The 16,503-nt window shown below is 35.5% G+C and overlaps 1 protein-coding gene across 1 annotated transcript in view; it reads right to left on the bottom strand.

Annotated features, from left to right (window-relative positions):
• LOC129950385 (tetracycline resistance protein, class A) overlaps nt 1-16,503 on the bottom strand; it is a 126,969-nt gene that overhangs the window by 33,076 nt on the left and 77,390 nt on the right. The window contains exon 2 of the mRNA XM_056062330.1: nt 9,115-9,381. Coding sequence (XP_055918305.1) covers nt 9,115-9,359 — 245 coding nt within the window. The 5' untranslated portion in view covers nt 9,360-9,381. The remainder of the gene's footprint in view (nt 1-9,114; nt 9,382-16,503) is intronic.

The following is a 16,503-nucleotide window of genomic DNA, read 5'->3' as shown; positions in this document are numbered from 1 at the left end:
GAGTATCTTATAGATAGTGATTTTAGATGCTCGAGAGAGGACTTTACTTCTCAATTGCCTTCCAAAGAAGCAACGATTTGTTATCCTTCGTTTGATTTCAGCGCTGGTGTCGTTGTCTGTGTTAATAGCGGTGCCTAGGTAGACAAAATCCTTAACTACCTCAAAGTTATAGCTGTCCATGGTGACGTCTTGTCCAAGACTTCGTCGTTCAGTGTCCTTTTTTGATGACAGCATATACTTGGTCTTGCCCTCATTGACCACTAAACCCATCTTCTTCGCTTCCGTCGCAATGCTCAAAAACGCTCCACTGACATCACGCTTTGATCTTCCAATTATGGCAATATCATCTGCGTATCCGAGTAATTGGATGGACATTTGGAAGATTGTGCCTCTAGTGTTGACGGTTGAGCTTTGCATAGTTCTTTTCAGAACGATGTTGAAGAAGTCGCAAACTTTTTTGACATCATATGCATCGGTAAGATCTTTGAGACCTTGATAGAGCATCGTGCATTCTCCATCGTCATTCTGAAAAACGGATAAGTTTGACGGGGATGCCAAAACTAGAAAAAATTAGATATTGCTCTGTAGATCTCTTTCCTACAGATGCTGTCATACGCGGCTTTTAAATCGATAAAGAGATGGTGTGTATCGATTTGAAGCTCCTGGGTTTTTTCCAAGATCTGCCGTAGTGTGAATATTTGGTCGATAGTGGACTTTCCTGGTCTGAAGCCACACTGATAAGGATCAATCAGGTTGTTGACGAATGGTTCAGACGTTCACATAATACGGCAGAGAGGATCTTATACGCAATGTTAACTAAGTGTCAGTTAAACCACACTTTGAATTGTAAGTGTGGTTTTATTCAAATTTAAAAAAAAATACTTGTTCAATATTAAAACATACACAAGTACGTTTTTAAATACTGTATGTGCCTTTGTTGTAAGAAATATTTTAATATTAATATAAGAGCGTAAGCAAATTTTGGGAGTGGAGTGATAACCAAAATTGAATGTACGCAGCGTTATATCAAACTCAACCGTCTGGCGTTCGAAAATGAATATTTTCCGATTTTGAGGGCGAAATGAGTGATACATCAAAAAATCAAAAAAATTACAAAGAAGTGTGTCCGAAAAGTTTGGTTTGCAGCCTTCTGCTTGTTAAACACATTTTAAATTTATTTTTCAACTAAAAAACATAACCACATTCATTCTATATCAAACAACTTTTTCTGATTAGAATCTGCATCATAAACAATCTTTAGAGATACATCTTTAATCTTAACGAACAAATTATATACAAAAATTGTATTGCATCATCAAATTGAATAAAAATAAAACATTTTATTTGAACATTTATTTTATTGAACAAGAATCAGATTCATCGGATGAAAAATTCAGAGTCATGTCTTCAATGTTGTATTCGAAAAAGGATTACTGACTTTTTCTATATCTGTGTTCAATTTCTTCAAGTCTTTAGAAATTTTTTAAATATTTTTACTTTGGCAACCAAAACGTCTTGGACACACATTTTAGTAATAAGGAGATTTTTGTTTGATTTTCGATGTATAATTCGTTCAAGTTATCAGGGTTTTAAGTTTTAAAATGCAGTTGAAAAATCCTAAAAATGCGTCTGTCTTGGACATCCTTTTTTAAAATCACGGGAAGTCTTCTGATATTTTGGTATATCATGGTTTTGATTATACCTTATAGGAAAAAAGTTATCTTGGTTTTAAGTTAAAAAAGAAATTAAAAAAAGCCTAAAATTCGTCTGGCAACCAGAAAGCGGACAACAAAACTTTTTGGACATATTTTTTTGGAAAAAGGGGATTGTTTTCTAATTTTTGATGTAACACGTATGTGATTATCATTTCAACTCGGAAAAATGCCCATTCTTGACCACTTACCTCCTACCACGGCTAAATAAAAAATCTGCCTATTGAATTTGATAAAATTCAATCAAGGAATCTTGGTTTTCACTCCACTCTTGAAATTTGCTGCCGGCTCATAGACTATATGTTTTAAGGTTTCTTTAGGTATTTCCATCCAGGAAAGGCGAATACTAAATAAAAATGAGGATTTTTTAAAAGTACCTAAATAAGATCCTGAAAATATCGAATACTATTTAAATTATTGACAATTTTATTTTGAAAATACTCTTTAATTTGAAAGATTATACATCAAAAACCTAAGATGGAAGAGAGATTTTGAAGTCGAATTTGAATTAGGTCAATCAAAAACTTTAGGTTTTTTTCTGTTGCACAAAATAAAAATACTTTTAGGTTTAAGATGTCTTTAATTAGAATTTTATCTTTCAATATTTATACCCTATCAAATATGTAAGAAATGGCCCTTTAAATATGCTAAGGATACCCAAAAATGGAGTTTTTAAGGTTAAGTTAAGACTTAAAATATTCCTTAACAATAACATCTTCTCATCTATATATTATGTATTTGAATTTATTAAGTCAGATGTATCACAAATGTATAAACAAATACTATCCTTGTTTGTTTTTCACCCTCCTTAAGTTATTCTTATTTAAGGATTTACAAAGCAATTGAAGATAGAGAATACATTACTTTGGTGATTTCATGTAATGTTAAGATTGACACTTTATTGATGGCAACAGATTCTTTACACAGCAAATCATATGGAAGTGATTGCAATCACTTGTGGAGTCGGAATAATGAAGAAGGGAGGACGTCAGGGTCGATCAAACACATAAGATACTTTTACTTCCTTTTTCTTCTGTTTAATCTTGCATGAAATTTCTTTGTATCTACGAGATAAATGGAAAGAGATGATGTCAAAGTAAAAGAGGATTTTTTTCCTTTAAACAATTTGTTGATGGAATGATTTCTCATTCCTAATTCAATATTCTGAAAGGAAGGAATTTAAGAATTTAAAATTAAACCTGAGGGAAAGCTAAGGAAGCTGAATTCTAACGAGCCAAGTTTAACGTACATACATATGTAACATATTCACAAGAGAGATCATTTTTGTGATGAAGAAAATAAAAATAACATTTACCATTTTATGTACATATATTGTTTTTTGTTTTATACATTTTAAACATTTGTTAAAAACACTTAATGGAAAACTATTTAAATTGTTGCCTTTGAACGAATTACATTTGTCAAATAACATTAAGTTATCGGTCCAGGGAACCTTATCCACTGAGGGACCTAGTTACTTAGAACGAAGTCCACTTATCAAAGTGGTCTTATATCTCACGCTAGGTGGACATGTATTTCTGGAAAAAACATGTGGTCTTAGTTCCCTCTGAAAGTAAATATGTAAATAATACGACGGATGGAGCGTTTGTTGATATTGTCTGGTAACAAATTCCATAGATCTTGACGTGGTGGCATGGCAGTAAAAAAATGTCGCGAGTTTTTTAAAAACAAATAATACACAATAGGACGTTGTTATCCTTGTTAATATTTGCGTTCTCTGGCTCTGAATCCTGCTGAAATCAGGTCTAACAAGAATAAACTAGAATAAACACAAGCTATATCATCAGCGAAACCCGTTCGAATTAATATAAACAAGGAATAAAATCGGGCCAAGGACTGATCCTTGAGGAACACCTATATCAATACTACGACTTTCACTAAAATGTTTACCTATTCTAACCTTTTGTTTTCTATTTTTGAGAAAGGAAACCTGCTCTATCTAATTTTCTTAGCAATATGTCATGGTCGACCGTATCGAAAACCTTTGCTATATCAATGAATAGAGCAGCCGTGTACTTTTTTCGGTCCATACTCTCATATACAATAGAACAAAAATTTAATAATGCATCCTGGGTTGAATTTTCTGCTCTAAAACCATATTGGCTTGAGCTAAAAAAAGGAAGAGAATCAAGGTAAGTAAGGATTTTAGTTTTTATAAATTTTTCAAACATTTTAAAGAAAACCGATAAAAGAGAAATAGACCTATAATTTTAACATACTTTTTGTCACCTTTTTTAAAAATAGGAATAACCTCAGCTATTTTCAAACAATCTGGAAATTTACCTTGAAAAACACTTTTATCAAATAAGTGAGTTAAGATATCTACAATATTAAAGGAAACGTTTTTGGTAGAATTATTCGAAAAGCTATTGAGTGTAAAGCAATCAGAGTTGTCTAGAGCATTTATGACTTTAAATACTTCAAAAGAAGGTATAGGCTCAAAACAGAAACTATTAAAATGATAGAGATCATTGAAACAATTTTGCGTACAGTTTATAAAGAGTCATTAAACCCAGCATCACTAAGCGTTTTTATTTTATTTACAAAGTTTTGACATTTCTGAGTGAGTGTCTATGATCAAAGTTCCACACGATTAACTTTGATGAACATTAAAAGATGGACTACGATTAAACAATTCGTTAAATAGTCGCCACTCTTTTTTCTAATTACCTTGGGCTGTATTGAACTTATTGATATAATAGTTTTCCTTACAGACGGGAACTTCAAAACTAATCTCTTTACAAAACAGTTCATAATTATTGGGGAGCATTATTAGCGTGCTTCTACACTTAAGTCTTAATTTCTTCTTCTTATCAATTTTTTTAGTAAGTAACTGGACATCCAAGGTTTTAGTTTTTTTGTACTTACCTTTTCTATTCCCAATCACTTCTGAGCTTTGATTAACATAGCCATGCAAAATAGAAACAAAAAGTTCAAAGGTAACCGAAGGATCAGACGCAGAAAAGATTCCATACCAGCTTTCAAAAATTAAACAAGAGTTTAGGTGCTCCAAGTAAATCTTTATAGAATTATTGACAGAAAATTGATTTAGAACGTCATATTGTAGTTTATCTTTAAAATTGATAAAAAGACAGGTCATACAATGATCCGTAATCTTCAAATGAGATAAAGAGCTTATAAAATGGAAATTAGCTTTAAGATCAATTCTAGAAAAAACATGATCAATGCAAGTTTTCGATATGTTAGTTATTCGGGTTGGTTTATTAATGCAAGATTCTAGACCATTTGAAGACATCAACGAAAGATAGTTATCAACAGACATACATTCATTTAAGATATCGATGTTGATATCACCCACAATAAACAAATTTTTAGAATTGATAGCATTTAAAATAGAGGCAAGCTCCGTAATAAAATCCTCATCACTAACATGATGAAATCTTTAAAAACACACGAAAACTAGTTTAGCAGAGTTGATAGTAAGAGAAATCTGAATCATATCTGAACTTAAAAGATTTGTGTTTATAAACTCACAATTTAATTCTTCCTTAAAAAAGACAGCAGTATCACCAGACGCATAAGTATCATTACACTTAGAATGAAACACATAACCGGGAATATCGAAGAAATTTTGTACATGATCATAAATCCAGATTTCAGTTAAGAAGATTATGTCAGGCTTATTAACGAAAGATTCAAAATGAGTTAAAATAAATCAAAATTTTTACGCAAACTTCCAATATTCTGATGAACAATAACAAAACTATCACTATAAAAATCAGCGTGAAATACACTTTTATACATTTCTCTTTCAAAAAAAAATTCTGTCATTAAAAACAATTTAATGATTGAAATTCACCAACAAAATTTCACTGACAGAAATCTGTCATTGGAATTGTTAAAAAATTGCAACACAAATCAGTGGAACGATTCGTTTCACTTCTGTACATGAAAGTATCAGCTGTCCAGGAAAATGAATTTCCGTCCGGAAAATAGCAAAATACATTTTTAGAGAAAGATCAATGCTCAATTATAATTTTTTTGTTAAAACAAATTCTTTGTGAGATTGATAAAGAAAATTTGCTTGCATCACAGTTTGCTTATAATTCGATGCTGCCAATGAGTGACATGACTCCTCCTGTACTTGAAAGCGTAAACGTTTCTATGGGACAAATCTTCTTTCGCACTATTACAGTTGCTAGAGTACTACAAGATCGTGACATTCACAAATCCGCTGACTCGGATAGTATCCCCGCTATTGTTCTTAAGAGGTGTTCTTCAACGCTGGCAAAACATGATCAATGCATAAGCTTTTCCATCTGTTTTATTCTACAGGTCTCTTTCCGAGTGGATGGAAAACTTCATTTGTCCAGTCTGTCCCTAAAAAAGGCGAATTCTCATCACCATCTAAACGGAAATTCTCATCACCATCTAAATGGAAACGCTGATCAATTTTCAGCTTAAGAAATATCTTGAATTCCGGAAGCTCCTAAATGACCGGCAGTATGGCTTTCGCTGCAATAGGTCCACTGTTGATGTCATGATTTATCTCACCGAACAATGGAACAAATCTTTACATCGTTTTGGAGAAAGTAAAATTATTGCACTTGATATTTCAAAAGCATTTGATAGAGTTTGGCATTAAGCTCTCTTATCGAAAATGGGTGCATTTTGTATTGATGAATCAATTCTTCGTTTGATTCAAGAAGTATAGGACGGGTTCAAATCTGATATTCACAAAATAAACGCTGGTGTGCCCCGTTTTGTTTTCGACGCTCTTCCTTATTTTTATAAATGATCTTTTGTCTGAAACTTCTGACCCAATAATTTTTTTCGCTGACGACAGCACCATAAGCTTTTCATATTCGTTTCTAGATTCTCATCCTTGTTCTTCGGATGTGGACTACTAACGGCAGCGTATGAAAAGCTCATTAAATTCTGATCTTTACAGCATTGTTCCATGGGGAATCTAAAACTAATGCTTAGAAAACTCAATGTTGTCTACTGTCGCAAAAGCGTAACCCTCCCCAAATGCCATTTTCCATGAGTGGTACTTGCATCGAGGAGACTGAGCAATTACAAGTCTTAGGTATGTGCATTATAAGCCACTTGTTGTGGAGTGATCACTTATTTGACATCGCCAAAAATTTTGCTAAGTGTTTAGGGTTTCTCCAACGTTGCAAGAAGTTTTTTACCTCTTCTGATCTGGCTATAATTTACAAAGCTTTTATTCGTCCAAAATTTGAGTATAACTCTCATATTTGGGCTGGTGCTCCAATAACGTACTTGAGTCTTTTGGATAGAATTAAAAAAGAGCTCTAAAAATGATTGGAGATCGTTCTCTTACCGAGACATTTGCTTCTCTTGAACACCGCCGCAATGTTTCATGCCTGTCATTGTCTTATCGTTATTTTTATAAGCAATACTCTAGCGAAACAGCCAATTGCATTCCTCCCCTTAAACAATTCAACCGTAATACCCGTTCTTCTAGGAATGCCCATCAGTTTACCCTTGAGCCCAATTTCGAACGTACTGTTAAGTACAGAGATTCTTTCTTTAGCTGCACTACACAATGTGCAGACATTCAAAAATAATTGTTGATTTTACATTTTGAAACAGTTTGACTTTCAATGACCAGCTCTAGCCTCAAATGATTGATTCCAATCAGGAAATGCTTAATATCAAGCAAGAAACTTTTGGTCAATGACAGAAATTTTCAATGAAAACTATTTCCAACCAGTCAAAAAAGTTCAAATATTGGTTTCAATGAATAATTGAAATATAATATAAAATCTTCTCTGCCGTAATATGTGAACGTCTAAAGCCCATCGCCAACAACCTGATAGGTCCTTATCAGTGTGGTTTTAGACCAGGAAAGTCCACAGTTGATCAAATATTCACATTACGGCAGATCCTGGAAAAAACTCAAGAACACCAAATCGACACCCACCATCTTTTCATCGATTTCAAGGCCGCATATGACAGCATCTACAGGGATGAGCTGTATAGAGCCTTGTCTAGTTTTGGCATCCCTGCCAAACTCGTCCGTTTGTGCAGGATGACCATGGAGAATTCGAGCTGCTCCATAAAGGTTGGAAACAACTTAACAGAACCTTTCGATGTCAAAAAAGGTTTTAGGCAAGGTGGTGCGCTGCCATGCGATTTTTTTAACATCGTGCTTGAAAGAATAGTGCAGAGCTCACACGTCAACACTAGAGGCACTATCTTTCAAAAGTCTGTCCAATTACTGGCATATGCTGATGACATTGACATAATCGGAAGAACTCAGCGTGATGTCAATGGGGCTATTGTGAGTATTGAGGCAGAGGCGGCAAAAATGGGTTTAACGGTTAATGAGGGCAAAACAAAGTACATGCTGTCGTCTAGAAAGGACATACAACACCGTCGTCTTGTTCAAAACGTCACAATCGACAGACGTAACTTTGAGGTAGTCAAGGACTACGTCTACCTAGGCTCCGCTGTAAACGCAGAAAACAACACCAGCGTAGAGATCAAACGCAGAATAACTCTTGCTAACCGCTGTTTCTTTGGAATAAGAAAGCAATTGAGTGGTAAAGTCCTCTCTTGAGGGACCAAAGTGTTGCTTTATAAGACCCTTATCATCCCCGTCCTGCTATACGGTGCAGAAGCATGGACCATGACAAAAGCGGATGAAAGCACCTTGGGTTGCTTCGAGAGAAAAGTTCTTCGTGTGATCTTCGGTCCCGTATGCATCGAAGGGGAGTGGAAGAGAAGATGGAACGACGAACTGTACGGGCTGTACAGCGACGTAGACTTAGCCAGAAGAGTAAAAGTCAAACGACTAGGATGGCTGGGTCACGTAGAGCGCATGGAAACCAATGCTCCGGCCCGGAAAGCCTTCGAATCCGCACCCACAGGACAGCGCAGTAGAGGAAGACCGCGGATCAGGTGGCGCGCACAAGTGGAAGGTGACCTCACAAAACTTGGAGCGAGAAACTGGAGACATCTAGCTAGGGACCGAGTTAGATGGAGAAGTTTGTTGGGTGAGGCCCTAGTTCACACAGGACTGTAGCGCTTAAGTAAGTAAATAAGAATAATTGAACAAAGATAAAGGTTTTTAAGTTAAAGATTGTTTAATGTTAATTCGAATTGACATTTTTTCTAACAAAAACTGAAAACTAAAAAGATTTTACGACACATTGGTAAAAATTGATTTTTTACTTCAAACTTTACATTTTAAGTGTCAAATATCTCGCAAAAAACCAACTTTAAAATTAATTATTAATTACTCATTTTTCTTAGTTCCTTAATTAAGATTTTAAATCATTGCAATAAGATAAATATTTTAAGGGAGAACCAATGGTAAGTAAGTAAATAAGTCATTAAATTGTATTTCTTTTTTACCTCTAAACAAATTATTATAAATTATAATACTCACATTGTGTAATTTTGAGTTTCTCGCCGAGTTAAAGCATCACAAACTTCATCTCCATATGCCATATTTACTCTACAGGCTTTTTCTAAATTAAGATTTTGTGTTGCTAAACCAGCTAAAACACTTGGCATAATGTAACAAGCCAACATTGGTTCCACTGTAATGTTGTTCCATATATGACTTAATTTTTCCTTCCAATTCATTTTTTGCCATTGCAATGGCTTTTTGTCCATTGTCTTCTTCTCCATATTTCAAAATTTGAAAATATATCTGAAATAAATAAAAAAAAATAGATTAAATTATAGCATGAATTCAGATTTTTTAGTTAATTCAAAATTATAAATTCTCTTTTTTCACAATTGTTTGTTAGAATTTTTATGAACAAATTTATACATATAAAGGGTGATTTTTTTGAGGTTAGGATTTTCATGCATTAGTATTTGACAGATCACGCGGGATTTCAGACATGGTGTCAAGGAGAAAGATGCTCAGTATGCTTTGACATTTCATCATGAATAGACTTATTAACGAGAAACGCTTGCAAATCATTGAATTTTATTACCAAAATCAGTGTTCGGTTCGAAATGTGTTTCGCGCTTTACGTCCGATTTATGGTCTACATAATCGACCAAGTGAGCAAACAATTAATGCGATTGTGACCAAGTTTCGCACTCAGTTTATTTTATTGGACATTAAACCAACCACACGAATGCGTACAGTGCGTACAGTGCGTACAGAAGAGAATATTGCGTCTGTTTCTGAGAGTGTTGCTGAAGACCGTGAAATGTCGATTCGTCGCCGTTCGCAGCAATTGGGTTTGTGTTATTCGACCACATGAAAGATTTTACGCAAAGATCTTGGTGTGAAACCGTATAAAATACAGCTCGTGCAAGAACTGAAGCCTAACGATCTGCCACAACGTCGAATTTTCAGTGAATGGGCCCTAGAAAAGTTGGCAGAAAATCCGCTTTTTTATCGACAAATTTTGTTCAGCGATGAGGCTCATTTCTGGTTGAATGGCTACGTAAATAAGCAAAATTGCCGCATTTGAAGTGAAGAGCAACCAGAAGCCGTTCAAGAATTGCCCATGCATCCCGAAAAATGCACTGTTTGGTGTGGTTTGTACGCTGGTGGAATCATTGGACCGTATTTTTTCAAAGATGCTGTTGGACGCAACGTTACGGTGAATGGCGATCGCTATCGTTCAATGCTAACAAACTTTTTGTTGCCAAAAATGGAAGAATTGAACTTGGTTGACATGTGGTTTCAACAAGATGGCGCTACATGCCACACAGCTCGCGATTCTATGGCCATTTTGAGGGAAAACTTCGGAGAACAATTCATCTCAAGGAATGGACCGGTAAGTTGGCCACCAAGATCATGCGATTTGACGCCTTTAGACTATTTTTTGTGGGGCTACGTCAAGTCTAAAGTCTACACAAATAAGCCAGCAACTATCCCAGCTTTGGAAGACAACATTTCCGAAGAAATTCGGGCTATTCCGGCCGAAATGCTCGAAAAAGTTACCCAAAATTAGACTTTCTGAATGGACCACCTAAGACGCAGCCGCGGTCAACATTTAAATGAAATTATCTTCAAAAAGTAAATGTCATGGACCAATCTAACGTTTCAAATAAAGAATCGATGAGATTTTGCAAATTGTATGCGTTTTTTTTTTTTTAAGTTCTCAAGCTCTTAAAAAATCACCGTTTATAACGAAATATTTCAGACAATTATAACGGGTGCTATTTTTAGTCACCTGGTTTTTAATCTGGCAATCCTTTTTTAAGAATAAGTCTTTTTGACAGGTGTCACTTGTTAATTCGTGAGATGCATCAATTTATTGAAGGAAACTTTTAGCATTACCTCGCTTCGTCGCTCGTGGGCCTATGGCGTTGCTCTAAGATTGACATTTATTTATTTATTTATCTACGGATATAAATCTTACAGATTACTAAGAATTTTTGTAAAGAATCAAGTCCAATTAAAGCACATCTAGACTGATATGAAGGAGTATCAATTCTCCATTTTAGTTGCCTAACAACAAATGTTGTGAAAGACTTTTGAACTCTTTCAATACGAGTTAACCCAATGGAAGTAGAAGAACACCACCCAATTGAACAATACTCAATACTTGTTTAGAAAATTGTATTCTTTACGAAATTGGCAGAAAAGCTTTTTGCCAGCTTCGGAATTTGATTTTCAAAATTGTTAAAAGCTTTATTTTTAACATTTTTTAAATTCACTATTCGTTTTTTAGACTAAGCTGTTTTAAATGATTTCAAACATTTCCTTTTTGGAATATATTGTCTTAAGCCAACCGGAAAAATATCTATAACCATTTCAAACGCACCTTGAAGATTGTGTTATTTAAAAACACTGGGTTACTTTACGTGTGGTTATGTGAAGTCACTTGTGAACGCAGTAAAAGTAATAGCTGAAACACAAACACGCTTCAGCTCTGGCTTCGCCTGACGTTTACGAGTTCAGCCATAGGAATTCAATGCATGCTATCACAATGAAGCTTTGACCTCACGTTTCATTCGACAATCGTAAGGAAAAGAAGGTAATGTGACTCTAAACGGAGGCTCCAGCTCAAATTTGGTTTGTCTGACAGCTCAACAGCTGTAAAAAAAAGTCAACGAACAAAATACATTCTTTTGGAGGGATTCCCATTGGTTATTATAGAAATGTCATTCAAGGCAACCTCGAAGCAGGCCCATCGTAAGGCAGACAAAGCCGAAGCTGAAGTGTGTTTGTGTTTCAGCAATAAGAGGCGATTAATTCCTTGGAAGAGAATATTTGACGTTTGACCTCAATTGCTGCATAAAATAGTCGCAAATTTGAATTCTCAGCTGAAAGCATGCCCGAAATTCTTTTTATATCACATCAAAGTTTTTGACCATAACATCCCACTGTATAAGTTTTATTTTTTTTGAAAACCAAACAAAAAAAAACGACCTTTATTTTAAATAATACAATTTAAGTCGTAAAATATAAATCAGCTGTGATTTTTCATTTCAACCCATTGTTTTGTTTACTTAACATTCCTGCCAAAAGATGACATAGTTTTTGATAAATTATAATACAGCTTTTTATAGATTGAAATTGTTCGATTTCTTTTTAAATTTTTACTGCTTACAAACATTTTTTGTAGGTTTTTCACTTAAACGGCATGTTTCACGTTTAACAATAATGTTTTAATTAAACGAGTAATATAATAAAACAATAAACAGCAATAACATTTTGAAGTAAGTAAGTACCCATTTTTATTTGTTTATTAACCTAGACACGTTTTTTGTAGGTATTTATATATTAAAGCTGCTTCAACACAATAAACTCAAAACTGGAGAAACCAAAATAAATGTTAATACAAATAATTGGATTTAAATTTAAAGACTCGGCTCACATAAATTACTGTCCATTATTTCGTTTTAATAATTTTTGGAATATCTTAAAAATGAGTTTTATAATTCAGTAAATTTGTTGATAAAAGTACTGAGGACTGGGCCGTTAACATAATATAAAGTCGGAAATCCAGCCTTCTTCCAATCGCTTAGCACAAATTCATCAACATTTTTGACCAATTAACGATTCAGGGGGGTCATATGAGATATAAGGCTTATACAGTTAAGTTCTATAATTAATGATTTCATCAAAAGATCTGTTAGTAATTGAACGATATTCACCTGTCAAAAACAACTCAAATCTTTGTTTTCACACAATTTAGAATTTGAAAGAACTTTAGTAATGCTAGAACATCTTAGTGTTCAGGTTCTTAAGAAGAAACTTTGATTAATAGATCACCGATTTGATATGAATTTGTCATTAAATTCCTGAAACTCGTCTTGAATCCCTTTTTATTTCTTTTGACTCACCCAAATAGTGTTACGATTTTTTAAAGTGTTTTCTTCTTTGAAAATTGATTTTTATTTAATACAAAACACTTTAAAGATCTTCAAAAATTAAATAAATCTGCAATTTGCAGATAGTTTGCTTTGGATGCTCTAGAACTCAGATTTAAACACGAATTTTAAAAAATATAAATGTCCCAAAACCAGCAAACGCGACACATTCGTTAAGCTAAAGACTAATTGAAAAATACATTAAATGTTTAATATCTATTAATTGAATATTAGAGCTTTGAATCTCTCGAGAACTGAAGTAAAAAGAGATTCTGCAACGTGCAACACTTAAGTTTCTTTCCAACTTATTTCCTTAGCTTAATTTGTTTTTATATAATTTTTAAAGAAGTTATGTACCTCTTAAATGTACTTATTTCCCTTAATTCAAGAACCAAAGATTTTTCTCTCTAAAATTTTTAAGTTTTGTTGACAACTTTGTAGTACCCGTGGCATGATGGTTAGTGCGTTGGACTGTCATGCAAGGGGTCTTGGGTTCAATCCCTGCCTATGCCAGCTTAATCTAAAAAAAAAAAATAATTTTCGCGGGTACTGCCTCTTGCGAGGAATTGACAAATCCTTCAAGAGTAATTCTTGTCATGAAAAAGTGCTTTCTCAAACTAGCCGTTCGGATTCGGCCTGAATCCCTTCCATTCCTGACAACAGTACTCGCACACAGGAATGGTTGAGAGTCGTAAGTCACTAGGCCCTGGTTCACAACGGACTGTTGCGCCACCCTATTTGATTTGATTTTGACAACTTTAAGATCAGATTTTTTTAAAAGGTTCACGCAAAACAGTAATTTCTTAAAATTCGAGGAAGCAGGATAAAGATGGTAATAATATACTCCCGCAAATTAAGTTAAAAAAAGGAATGATTCTGTTTTATTTTTCTACTAAAAAAGATCACATTTTCCTGCCACACTTTCTCATTTTCTGAGAAGATTGCACGCGAAGATCTCCACATAGTTCGACCATAATCTACGAACTTACCCCTTTCCTTCAGTTGAACAAAATTTATATAAATTATTTGTTGATATTTCCTTAACACATTTCTTGATATTTTCTTAACACATCCAATAGCCTAGTGTTTGATGGCACTATGTTTGAGTTTCGACGGACAGGCAAGCGTCTGCCAACCAAATTGACCACTTTGCGATTAGACGACGCTTTAGAAGCAGTCTCTTGGATGTACGAAACAGAAGAGGCACCGATATGGGACTTCCCCGTGACCACCATTTATGCTACGTATCCTAAGATTGCGTTCAGCTAAAATTCAACACCGCCAGAATAAAGGATCCCACGACCCGTCAACAATTTAGGGACCACCTGTCACACGAAATGAGAACAATTAGCACCACAGTACATGACGACATCCAACACCATTGGAATGCTGTAAAAAATGTTTTCATTTAAAAAAGGAAGCAACAACACTTGGCTTTCAGAAGAATCTTGGGCAAGGATCAACGAACACAAACAGTTAAGGGATCCAATAACTGCTGCACAAGAGCAAGAAAGAAACGAGCTGAAGTCCTCGTATCGCATGAAGAGAGAGATTAATAGCAGTGTGCGCCGCGACAAGCATAACTACATCAACGCATTGGCGCAAGAAGCAGAAGATGCTGCAAACAGGTGCGACAGCAGGGCCGTTTACAGAATAACCAAAGAGCTGACCGGTACACACAGCTCAAAGCAACACCTGGTGAAAGAGTACTGTGATAAGTTCGGTGGATGAGCGGGTCAGAAGATGGAAACAACACTTTTCCTCGGTCTTAAACCGAGTGTTTGCAAACAACGTGCAGCCGATACCTTATGAAGCGCCTAAAGAAACTAATTCCCGAATTCGCATCGCACCTCCCAGTAAAGATGAGATCGTTACCACAATTAAAGCACTTGGGAACAACAAAGCGGTAGGACTTGAAGGAATTCCCGCAGAGCTTTTACAAGCAGCGACAACGTCATCAAGCGAACTGTTTCATCCGCTCATAAGAGAAGCCTGGACCACCGAAACCTTCCCCCATGAGTGGAAGAAGGGAATTATTGTCAAGCTCCCAAAAAAAAGGAGACCTTAAAAAGGGCGAAAACTGGAGAGGAATTTGCGTTCTACCAGCCGTTGCCAAAATAGTAGCAAAAGTCATACTGGAACGCATCAGAGAACACCTTGAGGCCACACTCGATGCCGAACAAGCAGCATTCCGCGCTGGATCCTGCTGTATTGATCATATCAACACCCTGCGGATCATTATTGAACAGTGCGTTCATCGACTTCGAGAAGGCCATTGATAGTGTTAACGGGCAGTATACCTGTTTAGCTTTACGCAGGAGAGGCATCCCCAAAAAAACTAATTGCTATTATTAAAGGAGCATACGATGGATCCAAGTGTTAAGTTGCACGATGGTAGGTTGTCAGATGATTTTGAAATCCGAAGCGGATTCAGACCCCTGTCTGTATTCTGTCGCCAATATTTTTTTTTTTTGTGATAAGCGATGTACTGCGCTCAGCTCTGTCAGGTAGCGGAGGAATTCAATGGGCTTTGACATCCTATTTTAAGCACTTGGACTAAGCGGACGATGTTTGCTTACTCTCTCATAGCATCATGCATTTCTATCAAATGACAACAAATGTGGAGAGAGAAGCAGAACTTGTGGGGCTGAAAATGAATTCCGACAAAACAAAAATGATCAGCCTCGGAACCCGACCATCTTCTCAAATAAGTATTTTCTCACAACCGGTGGGAAAAGTGGAGAGCTTTCAATATCTTGGAAGTATCGTTTCCATCCAAAGTGGAACCGAACAAGACGTCATCTGCTGCATCCGCTAAGAAAAAGTTTCGTTCGGTATGGTCTCAAAAATTTGGAAGAATAACTCTATCACTTTAAGAACAAAGCTACAACTGGAAGGTTGCTTTATCATAACAAGAAAGCTGCAAACCTTCGTAAATAGATGTCTTTGTAACATCCTTAGGATTCTCTGGCCAAACCGTATTTCAAATGAGGTCCTTCACATAAGGACAGGACAGGACAGGAACCTATAGAATCTACAATACGAAGACGTAAGTGGCAATGGATTGAAAATACGCTTCGAAAAGGTATCGAATGCATTGCAGGCCAAACAATGCAGTGGAATCCGCTCACACGAGATGGAAGGAGAGCTGGACGACCGAGAAACACACGGCGCTGGACAGTCGAGTCGAAATCAGCGTCTCTAGGCAAAAGTTGGAGGGAGATGAAACACATATCCGGAAACCGTACACAATGGCGCGTAGGCGTAGTAGAGTCCATATGCCTAGTATGCAAATTGTAAAATCAACAAATAAATGAGGATTATTTGTAAGGGCAACCACGGTTACTTTTTTATAAGTTGTTTATTGGGTAAAGTTTAAGCTATAAAATTAATGAGTCCATACAAAATATTAATTTATCGAGATATGATTTTAGAGCGAAACGCACAATGTTACTTATTAGTCAAATCTTAAAGCCAAGTTTTGTAC

The sequence above is a fragment of the Eupeodes corollae genome, chromosome 1 (genome assembly GCF_945859685.1).
Source record: "Eupeodes corollae chromosome 1, idEupCoro1.1, whole genome shotgun sequence".
Classification (NCBI taxonomy): Eukaryota; Metazoa; Arthropoda; class Insecta; order Diptera; family Syrphidae; genus Eupeodes; species Eupeodes corollae.
This window is presented reverse-complemented; position numbering and strand designations above follow the sequence as displayed.